The 22657-nt window shown below is 34.3% G+C and overlaps 3 protein-coding genes and 1 long non-coding RNA gene across 5 annotated transcripts; 2 read left to right on the top strand and 2 right to left on the bottom strand.

The window, feature by feature from the left end:
* The first annotated feature begins 2143 nt into the window (after positions 1–2143).
* LOC124837096 (long-chain-alcohol oxidase FAO4A) lies at positions 2144–10054 on the top strand. Its single transcript, XM_088094360.1, has 3 exons — positions 2144–2491; positions 2944–3213; positions 7935–10054. Exons 1-3 carry the CDS (start codon positions 2174–2176, stop codon positions 9771–9773), a joined length of 2427 nt encoding a protein of 808 aa, XP_087950486.1. The 5' UTR covers positions 2144–2173; the 3' UTR covers positions 9774–10054.
* A 397-nt stretch (positions 10055–10451) lies between these two features.
* On the bottom strand, positions 10452–11674 carry LOC148195302 (uncharacterized). Of its 2 annotated transcripts, none has more exons than XR_015780794.1 (2): positions 11095–11674; positions 10452–10505 (listed from the first exon to the last, which is right to left on the bottom strand). It is a non-coding gene; the product is annotated as an uncharacterized LOC148195302 (long non-coding RNA). The 2 variants fall into 2 exon arrangements; XR_015780793.1 differs by lacking the exon at positions 10452–10505 and adding an exon at positions 10795–10858.
* A 201-nt stretch (positions 11675–11875) lies between these two features.
* Positions 11876–14107, top strand: LOC124837095 (protein MODIFYING WALL LIGNIN-2-like). The gene is made up of 3 exons (XM_047312378.2): positions 11876–12610; positions 12721–12923; positions 13524–14107. The coding sequence occupies exons 1-3, from the start codon at positions 12494–12496 to the stop codon at positions 13768–13770; spliced, it is 567 nt and encodes a 188-aa protein (XP_047168334.1). The 5' UTR covers positions 11876–12493; the 3' UTR covers positions 13771–14107.
* A 1289-nt stretch (positions 14108–15396) lies between these two features.
* LOC148195303 (uncharacterized) lies at positions 15397–22657 on the bottom strand. The gene is made up of 6 exons (XM_088095154.1): positions 22556–22657; positions 21425–21499; positions 20490–21320; positions 16278–16454; positions 16054–16164; positions 15397–15957 (listed from the first exon to the last, which is right to left on the bottom strand). The coding sequence occupies exons 1-6, from the start codon at positions 22655–22657 to the stop codon at positions 15820–15822; spliced, it is 1434 nt and encodes a 477-aa protein (XP_087951280.1). The 3' UTR covers positions 15397–15819.

Here is a 22657-nt window from a genome sequence, read left to right on the forward strand (position 1 = left end):
TATATATATATATATATATATATATATATTACTTTTTTATTATGTAATCAATAAAATTAAATGACTTTAACTTAAAAATCCTTTGTATTTTACACCTAAATGTCCTTTTAGGAAAACCTTTTCTAGTACCGCACAATCTACCTCTGTTTCAATTATTGTATTAATATCACCAATAGTGTCATATGTCTAAAAAGAAAAATCCTCTCTGGCTGTCTGAAAGAGAATATACATCAATATTCACCACAATTAATTTAATGTGAGAGGAAAAAGGAGGAAATATGGGGAACAAACACCTCAATGAACACAAAATTCGAGATCTGCTATAATTAGCCATTAAAGGAAAAAATTATTTAGTATTTTTATTATTTTTAAAGTATATTGCAAACCTGATAGATACTTAATCCTGTTTAAGTAATAATATTATACATACATCCATATATATATATATAATTAACGGTATAATACCTATATAAAATAGTTTTGATTCAGAATGTTTGAAATGGTCTTAATTTTTTTTTTCAATGTTGTTCTAAAGAACATAATTTATGTTCAATTTAGTCCTTTTTACAAACGGCGTTTAAATCGTTAACGGCCAGATGTCTAGATATTCAATAAATGACACATCACCCTTGACACATCATCATCATCTCCTACCTCCAGAAACTCTAATTTTCCCTACATAGAAACCCTAGCCACCACCTGACCTTAACCGCCGTCGCCACGGTCACGGCCAACCACCATCTTCGCACCTCCATCATCTTCTCCACCACCTAAGCCCTAATTGTTGAAAATGTATTTCTGATTAGGGTCTCAGCTCGCCAGACCACCATCTTCGCGCATCATCTTCCTCGCGCTTCCAAAACCTTAGGTTGCCACCACCACTGCATAGCAAAGCCCATTTCAGGTCGTTGTCGCCGTAACAATCGCGTCACTCAATGCGAGAACCTGCAACCAGCACATCTCCATTCGCGACGCCATCAAACCTGCAGCAAATCACAAGTCTTCCTCCTCTAGCACCAACCTAAATCACGAGTTTCGTACAACATTCATAGCCAACATCGGAATCTCCATGGTCGTCGCTACTACTACCACTCTCCCTTCTTCAACACGCCGTCGCGGCACACACCTCCATCATCCTCGCCAACCCCAAACATGCAAACCACAAGAACCAGAAATCCGTCGCGGCACACACCTCCATCACCTCCACCATTCGGTAGCCTCACCCCTTCAGTCGTTCGGTTCACTTCTTCTTTTCCCTCACTGTTCGGCCTCTTCCTGTCTTCCAACTCACAACGCCACAAAGGACTTCACGCAAGCCATTACATGACATTTCATTATGTAATTGCATATCTGGACATTTGGCCGTTAACGATTTAAACCGCGTTTGCAAAAAGGACCAAATTGAACACAAATTACATTCTTTAGGACTATATTAAACAGAAAAAAAATTGGGATCATTTCAAACATTCTCAACCACAATTGAGACCAAATATTATATCATAAGTAACCAATAATTTGCTATTTATCATAATATATGCACTGATATTTCATTGGATATGCTTAAGCAAAACCATCTTTGAATACACAATGGAATCATATTAATAAATAAAAAGAATATATATTTTTTAAACACATAAATTTTTTACATTCATTTAATATTATTTTTTTTATCTTTTACTCTTTTATTTTAAAAAAAATGCAAAAATTTATCTTTTTATAAGTATTTTATCCTTATATTATATATGAAATGAATATAAAAGTATTCATCGTGCCATTACTAAAAACAAAAATTATACTTAAAAATTATAGTGAAATTGTAATAAATCATAGATAAATAAGTGTGTTTCTCTCTTTTTATCCTTAAAACGTAATTAATTATATAACACCACACCCGAAAGATGTTCAAAATTGCTCTTATATCAGAAAAATAATTAATGTAAACAGTAATATATATTATATATAACAAAATTTGAAATACACGCTTCATAATATTGTCTCTTTTTCGGTGGGAGAAAAATAGTCATTAATTATATATTTCATTTTGGGTTTTTTTTTTCTTGAAAAGAAAAACAAATATGCGTAATGGGTATCTGTCAAACAGGTATTATATATATAAACTGCAAAGGGTTGGAAGAAGGCAGTGTTGAGGTTTGAGAGGAGAGAAAGTATAACAATGGAGGACAGAACCATAGGAAGAAGTGGAAGCTTTAGAAAGGGTAGCTTTAGGTTTGGAATAGGAGTGGATGGAAAGAAGGATCACACTGTGGTGGAGCTTGGAAGTATTGACACACACAGACTTCTTCTCAGTGGTGGAGAGAGACAGAAAAAACAACAACCTCTCACCAACTCTCTCTCTTCCAGGCAAATGAAATCCCTATCTGCTCTCTGTGACAGTATCTTACCTTCCGTCGACCACTCTGTTCACACTTCCGATGAATCTGTCAACAAGTTCTATCGGATTTCAGCTTCCATGGCAGGCACACCAGAACTTGTACGCCTCCTCTAATACCTACTTGCAAATTCTCTTTCGTTTATTCCTTCTAAATCTTTTTTATGATATCGCAAACCCCAAACCTCTCTCTATACCGAAAACGGTTTTAAGGCATATTTCAAGCTCCAGTTATAACATGAAACTGTTATTAATATTTATTTCAATTACGTTCAAAATGTATAATGATATATAGTGTTGCAGTATTTGTGTCCATTTGCACTGTTATGCAAAAATCACTTATAAACGAACGTTCTTTCTCTCTTGGTCACTTTGTTATCATGAATCAAAAGTTGCAACAGCAGATAAAACTAGCTTTCATAAAAAATAGTCAGGAATGGAGCTTACATTGTGGGGATGATGATGAGACGTCACTTTTATGAAAAGGGTTATGCATAATTATTTGTGTATATATAGTGAAATGTTATGTGTTTGTGTGGTTTGTGATGTTACAGCTAGGGGGAGTGATGTGTGAGAAGCTGAAACACCCATTGACATGGTTACTGAAGTTGGCGTTATGGGGGTTGTCAACGTGGTTTGGAACATTAATTTTGTGTGGGATGGGGTGTATCTCAACAAAATTTCCCTTCATCCATAGCTTTCCTGAGTTGTCTCTGCAAAAAAGACAAGACATCATGCGATCATGGTCTCTCAGTTACATTCGTCTCTTGAGACTGCTCTTCAGGACCATCAAACTTCTCACTCTCCTTGTCTTCTTTACTCAGGTATTTTTCAAAATATAAAACATATATACTCTCTCTTTATTAGTTATATATTTGTTCTTGGAAATTGAAGCATGAATTTAAGTCTCACGTGAATAAAAATAAAAAATTAAAATATTATATAAAGATGAAAAATCGATTAATTCATTATCTTAAAAGTTTTAGATAATGATTTCATCCTGTATAGTTAAACTCAAATAACAGGGTCTCTCCGTAAACCTATGATAAACCTAACATTTGTGTCTTTCACTCCTCATGCAATCCACCTTTCTCTAACTTTTATGTTATGTTTGTCTTCTAGTAGTAAGTGGTTGCGTATGAATAAGTCTCATTTTAGCTTTTCAAAGTGATACTTTTTCCAAACTCAAATATACATCAATATGTCTAATAAATTTAAAAGTAAATAATTTAATCTAAAAATAAATTATAATATAAGCAGATTCAAAAGATTTGTATTCAAACAGTTTTGTTTCAAAAAAATTTGACACAATATGGTTTTAGAAAAGTGTATAAAATTTGGTAAGTTGAATTGACATTCTTAACTGTCGGTGTGAAATTAGATAAACATTTGAATCTAAATATAGTATTGGTTGTTTTTTATTTATACTCCTAATTAATAACATTAATGCTAGAAAGATTGTGAATTAATTAATTACTGTGTGAGTAGTACTAAAGTTGTTATACTATGGCATACTACCCTTTTTTTCACTATTCTTTGTATGTGTGAAAACCTTGGAGGAACTATTAAAGAAAACAACAGTGATTGATTTTTAATAGGCATAATATATAAAATATAATGTTTCTTATAAATTTTTACAAGCATTTCTCAATTTTGAATACCAACCTGGAGCTCACCATGCCTTAATTAGCACATATAAAACATTCAATGTTTTCTGCTGCTTTGTCTCTTCCTTTTTCTTTTTTCTTTTAAAAAAAAAAACTACTTTGTGTTTCTTTATTGTTATCACCATTTTCTAATATCATCTTCTTCCAATAAACTATTTTTATTCATCTGAGTCCAAGTGCATAAATGGCTATGACACCTAATTATCAGCATGGTATTTAAAACAGTATAATATACATTTAAAATTAAGTACTGAAGTTTTTGAGAAATTAATTTATTGTTATAAGTCACATTTTATGAATAGTCCATACATATATACTGTTAGAAGTATCTTTTGGACCATTTTACAAATGCGTACAATGATAAAAAGTTAAGAATGTTGGTGGTACGGTTTCTAATCTAATAAAAACACATGTTATTTTTTTCTAGATATACAATTTCACTATTGAAGTTAATAACCTTTACCTGTATTAGTTAAAAATAGCATAAGGAACAGTTAAAGTTTAAAGAATGAATGTTATTTAAAAAATAAAAAATTTTAAAGAAGTGCATGAAAAAGCTAACATTAATGTTCCCGTTTGACTCTGTGGCATCTAAAATGTATGTTATGATGCAAAACTAAAGTTGGAGTGGTTGAAACTTGAATGTGATAATCCATTAGATTTAGTTGAAGAAGTGATGAGGTGATGATACTCTCAATCTATCTTTAATTTTGTATTTAGTTTTGTAACGGAGTTTTATGTTTTTAATAATAATAAGGTGGAACATATTTATATTTATTTGATATATATTATAAAAATAAAATAGTTATGAAAAAATTAATTTTCATATTTAAAAAAATAGTATTATATAAAAATTTGTGTTCTCACCTGAAATTTTTAACCAAATCACGAGTTACACTTTATTTCATGTTTCCAATGGTGACCTACTTAACAGGGAATCCCAAGCGAAATATTAATGGATTTTTATACTTTCTAAATATCTTTAATATAATCAACTTTTCAGATATTTCTTTATTCAAAAAAACAGATACTATTAATCCAACTAGATCTAGCTCACACCTAAAAGATTCAATTTTTAAATGAGAGTCAAGTTTTCAACTATGAACAGTAATGCTGAATTCTTCTTCTCTTTTCAATATCTACATTTTTAAAATATTAAAATAATTAGATTAAAATTCGGCTGATTATTTATGTTGAAAATTTGACTTTCCAGTATAAATGAAAAATCCGTACAATAAGGATATTTAAGCAGAAAAAATGAAATACTCCCAATAAAATAATAATGATAAAACTGACATGATAGAGATACAGGAAGGGAATAGAAGTATTATTGAAAGCCTCTGCAAAAAGTGGACCCTTTGTACTGAAAGATAAAGGTTGTAGTTGATCCAGTTGGAGGTTATTAAAAACAACTACGGTGTGTTTGCTAACAAATAAATAAATAAAATAAATCATTTAATTAAAAAACTAAATTATGAAAATATATTTTATTTGACAGAAATACGAATAAATTATGAAAAACTAAAAAACGTACAAATTTTTGTTTCTTTTTCTATCTAATTTTCTTTTATCAAACAATTCGTATTCTTCTATTTCTACTTCTTTTTATTTTTGCACCTTCTAGCATAAAGGTGTCTGCGACGAGTGTCCCACATGAAAGTGGTACGGAGTACAGTAGAACTAAGATTTGGCTCCAAAGTCCTAGACTAGTATGGATGATACCAAAAAGAAAAAAAAATGTAAAAGAATAAAAAGTAAAAATAGTTTTATTTATTATTAACAATTTAATTAATTGGTATTATTTAGTATTTATGATATAAATTGATTAGACACAGCAGTAACATTTGAAAACGTGAGTGTTTAGTATGAAATGTGAGGGTGGTAGCTATGGCATTAATCAACCTTCTCTTCCAACTCATTCCATTTAAAATCCCCTGCAGAAGGACCCCAAGAAAGGACCACGTCCTTCCTTCACCCTTCATAATTTCCATTAATTTCTCTGCTTCCTATCTTCTATCCTTTTCTCTCACAAGCCAAACATCATAGACCGACATGTCTAACTACAAACTTTAAGTAGTAATGTTTCTTTCACATCTTCTTATTATTTTTAATTATGTTTTCGTAGATATAACAGTATCACATCAAGTAACTGAGATTATAGATAATTTAAAAATTAAATATATTTTTAGTCTTTAAATTTAGTTGTAAAATTGAAATTTATTATTGTTCTAACTTTTGACACAGTTTGATTATCAACTTTGAAAATAAAGATATGTAGTTCTTTTAAACCAATAGTGTATGAAATTCTTTTCATATATTTGAGTTATTTATCTCAATTAACATATTTCAATTTGATTATAGTTTAAAACATCATTTAGTATATAAAAAAATTAATATCATTAAACTAAAATGATTATATTTATTTATTTTTAATTTCAATTTTGTATGTAAGTTTAGAAAATTTAGAAATTAAAAACACATTTGTGATTGAAATATTATCTAAAATACTTGAAGTCCAAACAAATTATATTATTTTATTAATCAACTTAAAATTGAAACAGTTTTAATCAAGAACATATAATTATTTTGAGTGAATAACAAAAATGGGAAGGTAAAGGAAATAATAGTTAGTGGTGGAAATGAAAGACTCGTGGGACAGAGATACATCACAGAAGGAAAAGAAATTGATTTGGGTGGAGTGGGGACAAACATGACTTTTCAACGTCACTAGATTCCTTTGGGGTGCATCCAACTTATCAGATTTAAATGCATCTCCTTTCTCAACCCATCCCTTCAAGAACATTTTGCACGATTTTTAATTACTATATATACTTTTTACTATAAGTAAACATAATAAAATAAAAAATCTTATAAAAATTTATAACAATTAACAAAACATTATTTTATTTTTTAATCCATAAAAAACTAAAGAGAAAAAAATGTATTTTATAAGTAAATTGTTTCCAAGGTGGTTTTGTAAGGTCCAAAAAACAATTCTGAGTTGTAGAAGGAGCTTGACCGACATTTTGCTAACAAAACGAGACAAAAAGCAATTACTTACTGCACCCCATCATTTTCAGAATTTATTTTCTATAACTAAATAAACAATTCTGGAATTTTTTTTTCCAGAACTCAAACGTCTCTTTCTTTTACGGGGTGGGAGAAGAAATTTGATGAGGTTGAGAAAGTAATTGCCCACAAAAAATGGACTGCAGGGACCTCCAAGTTTTCTAACTACATCCTTAAATTATTGAAAATATCCTCATTTAATGAGGTGGATAAACAGTTACAAGTACAAAAAAATTTCAACAATTTCAAAATTTAATTTTGAAATTTAATGAAAATCTAGTTGAATTTTGAAATTCGATGAACATCTAGTTGAATTTTGAAATTCGATGAAGATCCAATCAGATTTTAAAAACCGATGTGTTTATTGAATTTCAAGATTTGACGAAGAAAGAATCAAATTTTAAAATTTAATTTTTTCAAAATCGACTTTCAAAATAAAAAGTTTCACTGTGAACCAATTTTGACATTTTGAAGAAAATTGGAGGTGCAAGAAGAAAGCTTTGAAGGTGCGGGGAGAAACTCATTGAACCACAAACCTGACCCAAATGTTTTCACAGAAATGTTTTCTGATGTCCAAAATGCTTAAGTTTTTGTTAAACCCATCGATGTGTAGGAAGAAGGCATGGGGGTGCAAAAAGTAATTGTCACTCGTTCCTTGTAGCCGTTCAACCAGTTGAAAGAATCTATAATGGTGTAGACACGTAGGCATTATTGACCAAGTTATGATTTGTACAGTTTGATGAAAATATTTTTGTATTATTTGGAAGCTTGTATTGTAGTCACATGGCATAACACATAGATAATCTCAGACAGATGAATCCGAAGAGAACCTTTCATGGAAAGCAATTGGATACTGTGGACCTGATCCAAAATTCAAAGCTCAGTTGAAGAACCACTTTTTAGATGGAAAATCTAAGGAAGCAGAAGATGATAAGGAAGATGAAGATGCAGAAGAGGTGATAGGACCCCTCTACAAAGGTCTTGTCCATCTGAATAACCCACGAGACATCGCTGCAGATGCTCTGAGACAGTTAGGATTCTCTGTCTCTGTCGTTCGTAGAAAGCACAAAGCTGCAGCAAACTTGTCTTCTCCTTCTTTGGTGATTCAATGTGATGCTGTGGTGGTTGGTTCTGGCTCAGGGGGTGGAGTCATAGCTGGTGTTCTGGCAAAAGCTGGTTACAAAGTGTTGGTGTTGGAAAAAGGAGGGTATTCTGCAAGGAACAATCTTTCCCTTCTTGAAGGACAAACCATGGATCAAATGTACCTCAATGGTGGATTGGTTGCAAGTGATGACATGGGTATGTTCATACTTTCAGGATCCACTGTTGGTGGAGGGTCGGCGGTAAACTGGTCTGCTTCCATTAAAACCCCACAGCATGTGTGCAAGGAATGGTGTGAGAAACATGGGCTTGAGCTGTTTGAGAGTGAATTGTATAGAGAAGCCTTGGATGCTGTCTGTGAGAAGATGGGAGTTCAATCTGAGATTGAAGATGAAGGATTCAACAATGCTGTTCTGAGAAAAGGGTGTCAAGAGATGGGATATCCTGTGAATACAATTCCTAGGAATTCTTCATCGGATCATTACTGTGGCTGGTGCTGCATGGGTTGTAAGGATGGGAAGAAGAAGGGCACCTTAGAAACATGGTTGGTGGACTTGGTGAAATCTGGAAATGGAGCAATTCTTCCAGGTTGTGAGGCACTAAAAGTCTTGCACAAGAAAATGGAAGGGAGGGATAGAAAGGTTGCAGGTGGAGTGGCCTTTGAATTTGAATATAAAGGGATTAAGGACATTTGTGTGGTGGAGTCCAAGGTGACCATTGTAGCATGTGGAGCTCTATGTACTCCAGCATTGCTTAAAAGAAGTGGCTTAAGGAATCAGAACATTGGGAGGAACTTACATCTTCATCCAGTGGCAATGGCTTGGGGCTACTTTCCAGATGAACCTGCTTCTGAGGTGTGGCCGGAGGCAAATAAGAAGAGCTATGAAGGAGGGATAATGACAGCAATGTCCTCTGTTGTTGCAGAGTTTGAACAATCTGGATATGGTGCAGTGATCCAAACACCTTCGTTGCATCCTGGCATGTTCTCAATTGTCACACCGTGGACTTCTGGAGTCGATATAAGAGATCGAATGCGAAAATTTTCTAGAACAGCTCATGTATTTGCACTGGCAAGGGATAAAGGATCAGGTACTGTGGAATCACCACATCGTATCAGTTATAAATTGGCAGGTGTAGATGAAAAGAACTTGCAGAAAGGAATTGATAAGGTGCTGAGAATTCTGGCGGCTGCTGGAGCTGAAGAAATTGGAACACATCATAATAAGGGAAGGACCTTAAATGTAAAGCAAGTGAGCTATCATGAGTTTGAGAAGTTCGTTAAGGAAGAAAGTTCAAGGCCACTCGCAGACCTTTCAACACCATTGTGTTCAGCACATCAAATGGGGAGTTGCAGGATGGGTTCTAATCCAAAGCAATCAGTGGTGAATCAGACAGGAGAAACATGGGAAATGGAAGGCCTTTATGTGGCTGATACAAGTGTCTTTCCCACAGCTTTGGGAGTGAATCCAATGGTCACTGTTCAAGCTATTGCTTACTGCGTAGCACAATCTGTCCTAGAAGTTCTCAGAAGGAAAAGAAGTAAATGAGGGGAAAAAAACGTGTGCTGTTTCTGTAGCTCCAATGTTACTGAATTCTCAGAAAAAACCTTGTTCAAATAATTTGGTGAGAAATGCCATGGTTGAAATTCTAAAAACTTCATGGTAAATTTTAAATTTTGTGCATACATTTTATTATAATCTTAACTGCTGATTTTAAATCAACAGTAATTACTGTATTTTACCCTGAAAAGTGTTCCCTCACTTTAGAGGAATCACATCCTTTTACAAGTGCAGTTCTATAAATCAGTAACAATTCTCCAGTTCCTGAAGATCTTCATGTTCTCACATAACTAAATATATTTTGACTGCTGCATATCAGATAGAAGTGTAACATACACAAAAGGGGTATCAGGAATTTTCTACGACACTAATAACAAACAACTCGTTCCATCATTCATTTATAGCAAAGCTTATTGCTTTTACGAAAGACACAAACAGAGAAAGCAAATCCCTACCAAGAGGCCAACTTTAATCTGCATGATATTTACGAACTCTCCAAGCAATATACTATATATGAGAAAGTGACAATATACCATTGTCACAGAAATTGGTTATGAGGGACTACTCTTAATTTACAGACACTGGCAGGAAGCTAGGAGCTGTCATCCTCAAGATATATATAATCACTTTTCCAAAAAAAAATTATCTTATATATAGTCCACAAGATCCAAGAAAGATCCTTCAGATCAATGTTTTCTTTTCATGTATATCCAGACAGACCTAAAAGCAACCCAGAATTATTGCAGCACAAAACCAACAACAGCCAGAAAAAGTAAAGGCATGGTAGTGAGGGTCATATTCTCATAGAAATTGACTACACCAGAAATCCTTAATAGCATCTCTTTCACAAAATAGCATAACTACTGCTCCTTTGTGGAAATGAGGGAAGAGAATTGAATCAAAAGAAAGCAATTATCATCTCAACATTTAACATATAATGCACAATATTTTCCTCCCTGCTAATTCTCTAGTTAGTACTAATGTTTATTTAGTTTTACAAGAAGTCTGATTCTCAATTAACTGTCATGACAATCTGACATTATTCCTTGGGTGACATTGTGCCAGCCACCTTACTGAAAAGATGGAAATGGCATCATGTAAGCATGTTCCATCTAACAAGGCAAAGTTCTCAAGCAAATGTTCATGTGAAGTGATATCAGCAGCTAACTAGATAAGACATTCTTCTCATGTTGTTACAGCTAAAACCCTAAAACCTCAATAATCTACTTATATCAAAATGCAGATTTATAATCTTGAGTCAGCACTTTTGAAAAAATAAATAAACTAAAAAAAGTCGTTATTTACCAACCAGTAGCAAATTTCAATGTGGAACCGCTTCTTTTTTACCTTCAAAATCACAATAAACAAACATTCAAGGTAAGCAATCCTACTCAGAAAAGGTATCCCTATCTGTTTTTGGTGAGTGATGGGATTGGAGATTGGTGAGAGGCCACTATCATTGAAATTTGATGTGGTTCTCACAAATTAGAATGAAAGTAGTACCGTGCCATTTGCTTACTTGACACCCCTGCAATCGTCATGAAACAAAAGAACATTTTGAGTTCGTTTTCTTTCTTTCTGGGAAGGTGCAGGAGGAAGAAAAGCACAGCGTGACCCAGATGAACATTGAAGGGAAAAAAGGCATAAACTAATATTCTCCCAGCACCCATTTGCAATGTTTATATAATATTTTAAACGCAAGTCCCAAAAGCGAAGAAAGCTACAATTTTTAACTCTGGGAATCCACAGGCAATTTGAATTGGGAATAGGGTTCAACAATTAAACAAATCCAAGTCAAGTTTAAACGGAGCTCACGATGTGAAGAATAATATTAATCATAGTTGATCGATGATTATTCTTCTCTCCCAAACCCACATGTCTTCGTAGGAATCGAATCCAGCTTTTTAATAGAGTGAATCTTTGAGGAAACGTCAAAGAAAGAGCCTTGAGTGAATCAATGGAAATTACAATTACCATAGGTAAATGCTTCGGCACCTTAATTTTAATTAATTTTTCAATTCATGTCAATGTGGCCCCACACAACAGCTCAAAGAGATAAGAAACTTCTTTCTGTCATTTGGGTTTAAACGAGGGAATGGGAATATAGCCTTTTCTTTTCTCGTGAAAAGTGGCATAAAGAGAAACCTCACCGCATGAACCGATTGAAGAGAAGAGAAGCTTACCTATGAAAGTGGCAAGTAATTATATAGTACATAATTTGGAGGGCAATTATCTGTGTATACTTGTTAATACAGATAAATTACAGAAAAATTAGGAAACTTCCTTGCTAGTCCTTATCATCATTGAGAAAAATGGACCGTTTTGAACAGATAATTGTTGTTTATATGCTATATTAAAATTTGGTGCAATTTATGTCTCTAAATTGGGCTTATTCTTGGTGTCTATCTCCAACTTGGTAAAAAGCTATTTCAACAAGCGGTTGACTAACTAGAAAACAAATGGAAAAGGTTTAGCTGGTTTTTCCCAATTCAGGATATATGCAGTTAGGAATGGTATCTCCTTCAAAACAATGATAGACACTTTGGGAAGGAAGTCTCAACTACTACTACAAAGGAAGAGACTCAAAGAAGAGGAGGATGATGACCAACACATTCAAGGCACCAAGTCATCTTTCTATTTGAGTAGCTTCCAAGAGTTATTCCTTATTCTCTCTTATCTGCTGTCTTCACAGAATCAACCAACCCACCATGGTGGAAAGTCCTCCTAAATTCAAATTCACATTCATCTTCTTCATCATCTTCTCCCTCTCTCTTGGCTTAGTTTCCTTCTCCTTGTGCATAGCCTCTGAGATTAAGAGGAACAAGGTGAGTAATGTGTTCTTGTTCTATTCTTGAATTGATTGAGACCTTGCCCTTAGGAGTTTTTGCTTCTTATTTCTGAAACTGGTTCTGAATTCTGATGCTTTGTTTTGTAGAAGGAGGATCTCAGATGGAATGGGAGACTGTGTCATTTACCGTCAAGTCCAGCATTTGGATTGGGAATTGCATCATTGGTTTGTTTGGCTTTGGTGCAGAGCATTGGGAATTCTATATTGTTCAAGAATTGCTGTTCAGGAGGGAAAAGAAACGCACGGTTTAAGATACCTATCGTTGCAAGGATTCTGCTTTCGATCTCTTGGTAAGTTAATAATCTTTTTCATATCTGTTCTTAGTTGTTAGCACATCACATTCAACAATCATAGTTTAAGGAAATAACACAGTTCGATTTGCTTGATTATTGGCTTGTGCATTGTCATTATTTACCTGTTAGAATGGACGTATTTGCTCTAGAAATAAAGTTTGATTCTTGTAACCACATTATTGAAAGTGGACGCATCACCATCCAATCTAGTTGTCAAACCGAATTTCCTTTCTTCAGGTTTGTATTGATTTTAACAGTAAAATATAGAGTACATCATTTTCAGAAACTGTGTGCCATGTGGTTTTCCATGATTGGCCACAGGTTGGCAAATTCAATCATTTTCAGTGTGAAGACTGCAAAGCTAGAAAGGTAGTGGAGGGTTGGAGATGTGGAATTAACAGAATGTCGTTCTGTTCTTCAAAACTTATAAACATAGAATGATGTAGATATGTAGATCAGTTAGAATTCTGTAGAGATGGTAACTCTTAATATTAGGAATTGAAAAAATAATAATAAATATTAGAGAATTGAAATTATAGTTTTTCCTTTAAAACATCCCAAATATAAGTTTAACATTGGTATGGATTATGCTTGCAGGGTTGGGTTTGGAATTGCAGTTATTTTATTAATTGCTGCGACAAGCATGAGCAAAAGGCAAGCATATGGGGAAGGGTGGTTGAAAGGTGAATGCTACCTTGTCAAAAAAGGGACATACGCTGGTTTAGCCATATTGATTTTTGTTACGGTAGGATCATTAATTGGCTCAGGTTTGTTAACAATGAAGAGCAATAAGGCAGATCAGGGTCACAAAATACACGCACAAACGGGTGAAACTAGGGATTAAAGAATTTGTACATGGAAAGCATATAGTAAAATGCAGAGTCAGTTTTGGTGCAAACCAAGGAGCTATAAATTGGATTGAGGATCATCAACTACTGTAGAAAGAAGCCTTAAATGTTGCATAGAGAAAGATCGAAGACCGATGACAGAAAGAAAGGTGCTGAAGACAACAAAAGATGTTTGAATTGTTTGTCAAATTTGCCGAGAATAACTACATTTTTTTCGACTTACATGATACGAAAGAGACATTTGTTTTGTATACATTCTCCCCGAGGTAGAAACTGCCTCATACAGGAACTCATTTTGGATCCCACCCGCATACTTCATAATTTTTTTTTGTACAGATACTTTTCATCTGCTTCCTCCTTGTTGGCATCGTTTTATTTAATTTTAAAATATTTCTAAGAGTTGTAGGCATCGTGTTCTACAATTTTTAAACAAAGTCTCCGAGTCGCAGGCCACCCAACGATGATAATTTTCCCCCGAAAAATATATCTGATTCTCGAAAAAAGGGAGGCCAGGCCCAAGGTAGCAATTTTAAATTCATATAGTGAGATCACAAATTCACAATTGCAGCCCAATAATAATTGTTAGGGCTTTTATATGAATTTGAAAGTTGACGAATACTCAACTTGAGAGAAACATGAGTTCACAATCACATTCTCAATTCTATAGTTCGGATTACAAAACAAGGGATTTCTTGGTCTATATTTTTATTTCAGAATTACGTTACAAAAATTATATTTCGAAAAGAGACTCTGAAAACAATATATAAGGGTAGATAGAAGAAATATTCAATTAGAACAAGTTTAATAGTTAAAGTTAATCGAACTAAATTAACAATCTTCCACAGACGGAATTGATCACAGCTATAACAATTGCCAGCTTGAAAAAGTAAAAATTCTGGTAAAAGGTCTACGGAATAAAGTTTAGCACTCTCCTGTCCACTTAGTACGAGATCCGAATGTTTAGTGATACAAATTAATTTCTAAATTAAAATAAAATACAGATTCCTAAAATTTATAATTTAGTTTCACATTAATCCTAAAATAAATCGTTTATTAACATTAGACTGTCGGTCATTCATCATGAGGCCGAAGCAGTCCTTACAAAAAGTTCAAACTGTTCGATTTTTCAGAACACATCTAGACAAGTAACACGTTGATAATTTTGAATCAAAGTTTAATAGAGAAAATCTAGCCGCCCCTGTCGCAAACGCCAGCTTGACATGTCAAAACAAAGAAGCCTGCCCATCAGTGCTTACAAGACTAGATTATACAAAATATCATCATCAATATACAATGGCAGTGTTTATTTTAACAACTCATTTCCACACATCTCACGTTTTCTCAATCACACCTCCATTGGTCCCCTCACCTCTCCATTTTCATCATCAACACCCAACATTATCACGTCATCCAGAAACGTAACAATAATGCTACAAAATAACATTTACCCTAAATATGATCATCCATGATATAATAATGGCATCTAAAAGAATTCCTAAAGATATTAACGAAGTGGCAAAATAGAAAGATGGTCCAGCCACTACACGCTAGAAAACAAATAAACTCCACAAAACGTCTTCTTTTGATTCCCATATTATAACAAAAGCAACATCACCATGGGATTTAATATATAATATCGTAATGTAAAAAAGAAATTATCAGCATTTGAAAAGTTATCATTAGCATAAATCTTATCATCCATCCATAAAGGTCACTAGGAAGACTCGCTAACAAAAGATGTTAATTTTTTAATGGGGGGCGAGGGAGAGCAAAATGATTCACTGTAAGAGTAAGAGTTCCTCTGGCTACTGATTGGTATATAGAATTATGGACAGCAATTACTTGAAACGTTAAATGCCAGCTCATGATCTAAAAAAACATGAAAATGGCGGTCATATCTAAGTTTGACATTCCAGTCTCCACCAGTGAAAGTTCCATAAGCATGTTAACATCATTGACGTAAAGACAAAGATCACACACAGCAAACATAGGCAAAATTGGCGGGGAGCTCTGGAAAACACGAGAAACAGAAAGTCCCGATACCACTAGAGAGGAAAGTTTGGACCACGCCCTCTCCCACCATAGCCATAACCCCTTCCTCCCCAATTATATGAGCCCCTGAAATTCTCACCCCGTCCAGCACCATAACTAAAATTATGCCTCTGCTGGAAATTGCCAAATGTCTGAAAAGGAAATGGATAAACAATAAATCAAAATTACATTGTAGATCATGGATAATTTCACATCCAGAAATTTCAATTCTTAATGTGTTTGCTGACCTCTGTATCCTGTTTCATTCTCTCGGAGAAACGATTTTGTCCGTTCCTTGATCCACGGGTCAAAGAGTTACAGGAAATTGTGTCAAAAAAGTCATCTTTCTTGTATGCTGACTGCAAGAAAAGACAAAGAATAGAAGACTTACAAGCTCAAACAAAATTTGTTTACTCCATCCATTTCAAAACGGAAAGAAATTATTATCAAAGGAAAACATTCTGAGTCCTACCTTATGGTTTGGTACCATCCCATGATATTCCCTGTTACCCGGATTGAGATTATCCTGTACTCCCTCTATTTTTGTGGTTGCCTTTCCAAGAGAGCCCCATACTTCATCTTTTCTGAACTTTTCATTCATGGCCTCAAAATCAAACTCTTCAGTGAATTGTGGAGCTATGTATTGAGGCTGGAAAAATCAACAACACACGATTTACATGTATACAAATATATATATATATATATATATATATATATATATATATATATATATATATATATATATATATATATATAGCTATACTAAAAAGAGAGCTAGTGCATGACCATGTAGTGGATCTGGAGAGGGTAGATATATGCAGATTTACCCTCAGTAACCTACAGTTCTAAAGGCAGCAATCTTATGGTTGCGTTAAGTCTCGATATTAACTTATTATAATATTTAAATATATTAGTTATCTGCCATAGTTTCCTAGCAAGTGATCTGGTAGTTACGTGCTTCTTGTAGAGGAAACTGCTTCTGGTCACAAGATAAGAGGCCATGTACATCTGACCCTCAATGTCCACAATGGTGGGCACGTCATTCACAAAGCCACACTTTATAAGTTAATCAAGTAGTGAAATTTAACCAAATCGGTTACTTAACATCAACTTTCTTTTGCAAAGTAAAAAAAATCAGCGTAGGTTAAAAATCCCAATAGACTAAGATGCATGCAACCCACAAAAACTAGACTTAAATACCCATTTTTGTGCATAATTTGAAAAGAAAAATGCAGCTTCCAGATGCACTAAGAAAACAAGAAATATTATCTCTACATTCAAGGAAACGGTCTACACAAATCAATTGGACTATGCTTAAATTTCAACAATTCGCTTGAGAACAGCGTCATTGGTAACTTCAAGCAACTCCGTGGTCACTTACAAACCGAGAAGCGACTGAACAAACAATAGAATATAGTAAAATTTTACAGGCACAACCAATAGACAAAGCTATGTTAGTCTGTTAATTTGGTATGTGAGCAGGACATGAAATTTTAATAATCTCGTCATCAAATACCCAATTTTCCTATCCTTCAAATGCAGAATTGCAGGTTCAGGGTAAGAATGTCCTTATCTACTACAGTCTCTATCCACAACCTATAAGATCTTCGTTGAAGATCTCACATCACATAGAAGTATGATCAAATTATAGTATATAAATAGATGCTAATTTCATCTTCCAGGTCAATTTTACAAAATTAAGTTTGTTACGATCTAAGGTAGGGCTAATAATAAGGGTTAGAAAGTATATAAGCAGAGAGAATATTTAGTATAAGTTAATTAGAGTAAATAAATATAGTATAAGTTAATTAGAGTAAATAAATATAGTATAAGATAATTAGAGTAAATAAATATATATTTAGGAAAATATTCAATATAAGATATTTATAATTAAGGATATATGCTAGGATAATATACGGAGAGATATTTATATTAAATATAGAGATATTTATATTAAATATAGGGATATTTATATTAAATATAAGGATATTTATATTAAATGCAGATAGAGGAATATTTAATAAGAGATGGGCTGGAAATAATTAATATAAATAAAGTTAGAGTCTAGGGTTAAAGGGATGCTTTTGATGATTGAATTTTGTGACAGACATTATTGTCTTGTGAGGGAGGTTATGCTCTCAAAGTAATTGAAGGAGGTTATGCTCCCAATTATTGTTTACCCTTGTTTATTCAGATATTACCATCAATAAAAGATATTCATTCATCCATTGTTATTCGTTTATTGTTCTATTATGTGTGTTTATTGTTCTGTTACGTGTGAAAGAGTGTGAAAGGTTGTATTTGGCTAGTTTACGTACTCAGGTACGTAACAATTGGTCCGACCTGCCGGATCGTCAAGGGAGGAAACTGCCGGATCCTAATAGAGACGAGTGAAAGACATCATGGAGGGAAGAATGAATGCAATTGAAGGGAGACTGGAGAGCTTGGAGCAGAGACTAAAGAACATGGAGTTCTCCCTAAGGAGGTTGAAGGCAGAGTTGAGTGGAATACGCCATGAAGTCCAAGCTCCAAATGGGAAGGGACTGCTGGAACCGAACGATAGTGGACTAACGGATCCGAACGTGAGCGAACTGCCAGAACCGAACGATAGCAGACTGCTGGATCCGAACGTGAAAGAACGGACGGAACCTATAGAGAGAGGACTTACCGAGCCGAACGGGAGGAGACGGCCAGAACCGAGCATGAGAAAACTACCTGAACCAAACGGTCTAGTATTGGAAGGAAGAATGAAGACTTTGGAAGGAAGGGCAAATGGAAGAATCAATACCCTGGAGAGAACAATGGAGTCTGTGAAGAGATGGGCCGACAAAAAGAACAGGAGGCTTGCAGTGTTTGGTACACTGGCGGAAGGAAGAGAGCGACGTGAAGTACTGAAAGACATTGAAAACCATTCCCTCAGGGCTTATGGTTCAGGAGAAGTGGTAACCAGAATGCTGGACGAAGAATGGAAGACATTAGAGAAGGTTTTACCACCACCCGAACCTCCAGACATGAATTGATGAGGAGCCATGAGATCCAGCTCCCCGTTTCCAACCTTGAGGACAAGGTTGTTTTGCAGCGGGGTGTAATGTTACGATCTAAGGTAGGGCTAATAATAAGGGTTAGAAAGTATATAAGCAGAGAGAATATTTAGTATAAGTTAATTAGAGTAAATAAATATAGTATAAGTTAATTAGAGTAAATAAATATAGTATAAGATAATTAGAGTAAATAAATATATATTTAGGAAAATATTCAATATAAGATATTTATAATTAAGGATATATGCTAGGATAATATACGGAGAGATATTTATATTAAATATAGAGATATTTATATTAAATATAGAGATATTTATATTAAATATAGGGATATTTATATTAAATATAAGGATATTTATATTAAATGCAGATAGAGGAATATTTAATAAGAGATGGGCTGGAAATAATTAATATAAATAAAGTTAGAGTCTAGGGTTAAAGGGATGCTTTTGATGATTGAATTTTGTGACAGACATTATTGTCTTGTGAGGGAGGTTATGCTCTCAAAGTAATTGAAGGAGGTTATGCTCCCAATTATTGTTTACCCTTGTTTATTCAGATATTACCATCAATAAAAGATATTCATTCATCCATTGTTATTCGTTTATTGTTCTATTATGTGTGTTTATTGTTCTGTTACGTGTGAAAGAGTGTGAAAGGTTGTATTTGGCTAGTTTACGTACTCAGGTACGTAACAAAGTTAAATTTAAATTTCACTATCTATGGTATTTTAAGTATTTTGAAAAACTGTGTTGACACAACAAACGCACTGTCTCCAAAGTATTTCTTGTTTTATTTTTTTGCAAGCCTTTCTCCCATGTTCATGTTTCCTGTTGCAGTGCCACCTTAAGTGAAGTTTCTAGTGACCACCATTGTCTCTGCTAATACAATATAGTGGGTGAGATCCTAGGTTTGTGAAATTTTTTTGTATTGAAAGTCTTCCTGAGAGGGTGTTTAGGTAAGTGTGTTCTGTGGTGGTAGTTAAGAAATGTTTCAATTCAAGGGGGATATAAATATGTGAAAGAGATGAGCAATGTATAAACAAAAAGTTACAAACCATTGCCTTAAGGTTTTTATTAAAGATTATGTTATGGTCTTTCGTGGGTTTGTTCATAACTTATTCATGATGAATCCACCTAATGTTTCCTCTTGAACAACCTCGTGGTATTAGAGTCTATCATCTTAGGCCTATTGTGCCACATGCTAAACTGTCATTGAACCAATGACAAATATTTATTCTCGAGATGTTCACTCTTTGACATGAGAGAGTCTATTGAAGATCTCATAGATTGGAGATATGTTCAAATTATAGTATTAGTAACCATAAACCTCACATTATAAGTCGGTTTTGTAAAATTAAAATAGAATAAAAGTCTACTTTTTAAGAAATATAAAGTCCAAAAAACAATAAAACAATAAGTGAACACAAAACCATGTAAGGTAGAGCCATTCCTCGTCAATTTTAAAGTATTCTTTATACTCTAGTCTGTATTAAGAAACTACTCATTATATATAACAATTTGTATGCAATTGTGATTTCAAAAACAGACCAACAATATAAGCCATACAATAATATCCTTCCTTGCCTTACCCAACCTGCACTACTCTACTCCCATAAAGAGCATATGAGCAAATTTTCTAACCTTTTGCACTGAAGTAGGTAATGGAAGCAGCGGTGCCTGAGATGTTGGAAATGGCATTAATGAAGAGGAACCAAAGGATGTTTGAGTCAGAGAACCCATACCCTTTTGATTAGGATTCAAATTGTGTGAAGTAGATAATAACTGTTCTCTAGGATTTGCAAATTGATCTGGAGTTAACAAAGATGGTGTTGTTGGCAAGAGACCTGAAGTAGAATCTACAAATGAAGGAGCAGAATGTCGAGGATGAATTGGCCTTGGATCAGGACAAATGTCTTGATAAGGTGAAGAAAACTGGGGTATGTTTGATCCATCAAAAGTCATGGATGCAGAATATGGCACAGGTATCGAAAGGGATGGAACATCAAGAGAATCAGAATTTTGTAAAGAGGTAAGAGAATGCAAATGAGTCAAATTAACAAGAGAAGAAGTCATGGCAGAAGATATAGGTAGACCACGCTCTGAAAAACCTGTCCATCCCCCCTTTGTAGGTAACTGAGTTTCTTCATTTTTAATCTGATTCTGCACAACTACAGATGCTGCCATTGATGGGGAGTAAAGGGAACTAGATTGTAGCAGAGAATGAGAACCACTGCTAGATACATCATTAGGCCCTTGCCAACTCATTGCTGAAGAAAAAGATGGATGACTGGCAACTTGAGTAGCAACAGATGAATTTGAAGGTCCCAATTCAGTTACCAACTGATAAGAAGGCAACCCAACAGGAAAGGGTTTACTAGATATCTCAGGGGTATCTTGCCTTTGGATTGATTCTGTCAAATTTCTACCTCCAACTGAGGCCACAGGGGAACTTGGGGACCCAGAATATTGTGACTGAAAAAAAAGATAAAAATAATTTAAAAGAAACAGTAACATCATTGAAAAGTGTATGATTTCAAAATACAAATTATTCTCGTGCCGTCCTTTAACACAGGTACCTGAATAATAGCTGGATCACTAAGAACCTGCTCTTCTGATTTAGAAGAAGTGGAGGGTGACTTGATCTGCAAATTCTGAAAAGGCAAAATTCATAAGAACATGCACAGTTTAGATAAGCATATTAAGCGTGCATTCAAGAAAGCTCTTGTGACCAAATGGTTGTTTCACTGCAATTGGTAGAGATTCACAAATACATATGAACCCTACAATTACATTATTTAGAGAAATAAGTCAACAGCTTCAGATTGCTGTTTTGTGGAGTGCATTCAATTATGCTCTACTTTTAGTTGTTCTGTTCTAGACTTTCATATAGATTTGTCAATTTTAAATTTCTCAGAATGTTGCTCCATATAAAACATAAGGACCGCTCACAACTAAAGGGCAAATATCCCAGATAAGCCATTATGAAACCAGGCAGGTGCAATTTAATGAGAACAAATGAAAAAGAGAAACAAAAACAAAAAGCAATCTTGTTGGTGAGGGTTTTAAATTTCTCAGAATGTTGCTCCATATAAAACATAAGGACCGCTCACAACTAAAGGGCAAATATCCCAGATAAGCCATTATGAAACCAGGTAGGTGCAATTTAATGAGAACAAATGAAAAAGAGAAACAAAAACTAAAAGCAATCTTGTTGGTGAGGGTTTGATACGGCCCAGCAGAAAGGGCCCAAAGTCAAATACGTGTATAGAAGGAGATACAAGTGTGATGCAGCGAATCAAAACTAGGGAGGAGAGAAATAACCAAAACTGCACAGGAAGTTAGTTACATAGGGAAAATGCTTATGGTGGAGGGAGGGGGGAAGAGAGAGGGAGGACAGTGGGCTATGGAATGGACTAGAATTGTGGGGTTTTCTTTGTCTCTATGATATTTCTTAATACCATAACAGAATTGGTCTTAAATCACGTTGATTAGACCAAATTTCATAATATAACTCGTATTCCTTTCTTTTTGTGTTGATTTCATTGTTGGTTCTTATCAACTGGCATCAGAGCTCTTGATCCCGGGAGCTTGAATGGTTGTCACACAATCTACAATGAAGGGCAAAATGGAGAATGTAGAACGAAGCTTACAAGCTCAACAATCGGAGCTTAGTGAGATCAAGCAGATCCTGCTGCAAAGAGATAAACCTCGATGTTCTCGACAGTCCCATCGACCACGTAGCCGGACCAGGAATACGGATGAGGACGAGGAAGGGAGTAATTATTCGGTGTCCAGATCGCGACCACCAT

This window comes from Vigna umbellata, chromosome 7 (genome assembly GCF_029865625.1).
Source record: "Vigna umbellata cultivar VRB3 chromosome 7, Vumbellata_1.0, whole genome shotgun sequence".
In the NCBI taxonomy this organism is placed as follows: domain Eukaryota; kingdom Viridiplantae; phylum Streptophyta; class Magnoliopsida; order Fabales; family Fabaceae; genus Vigna; species Vigna umbellata.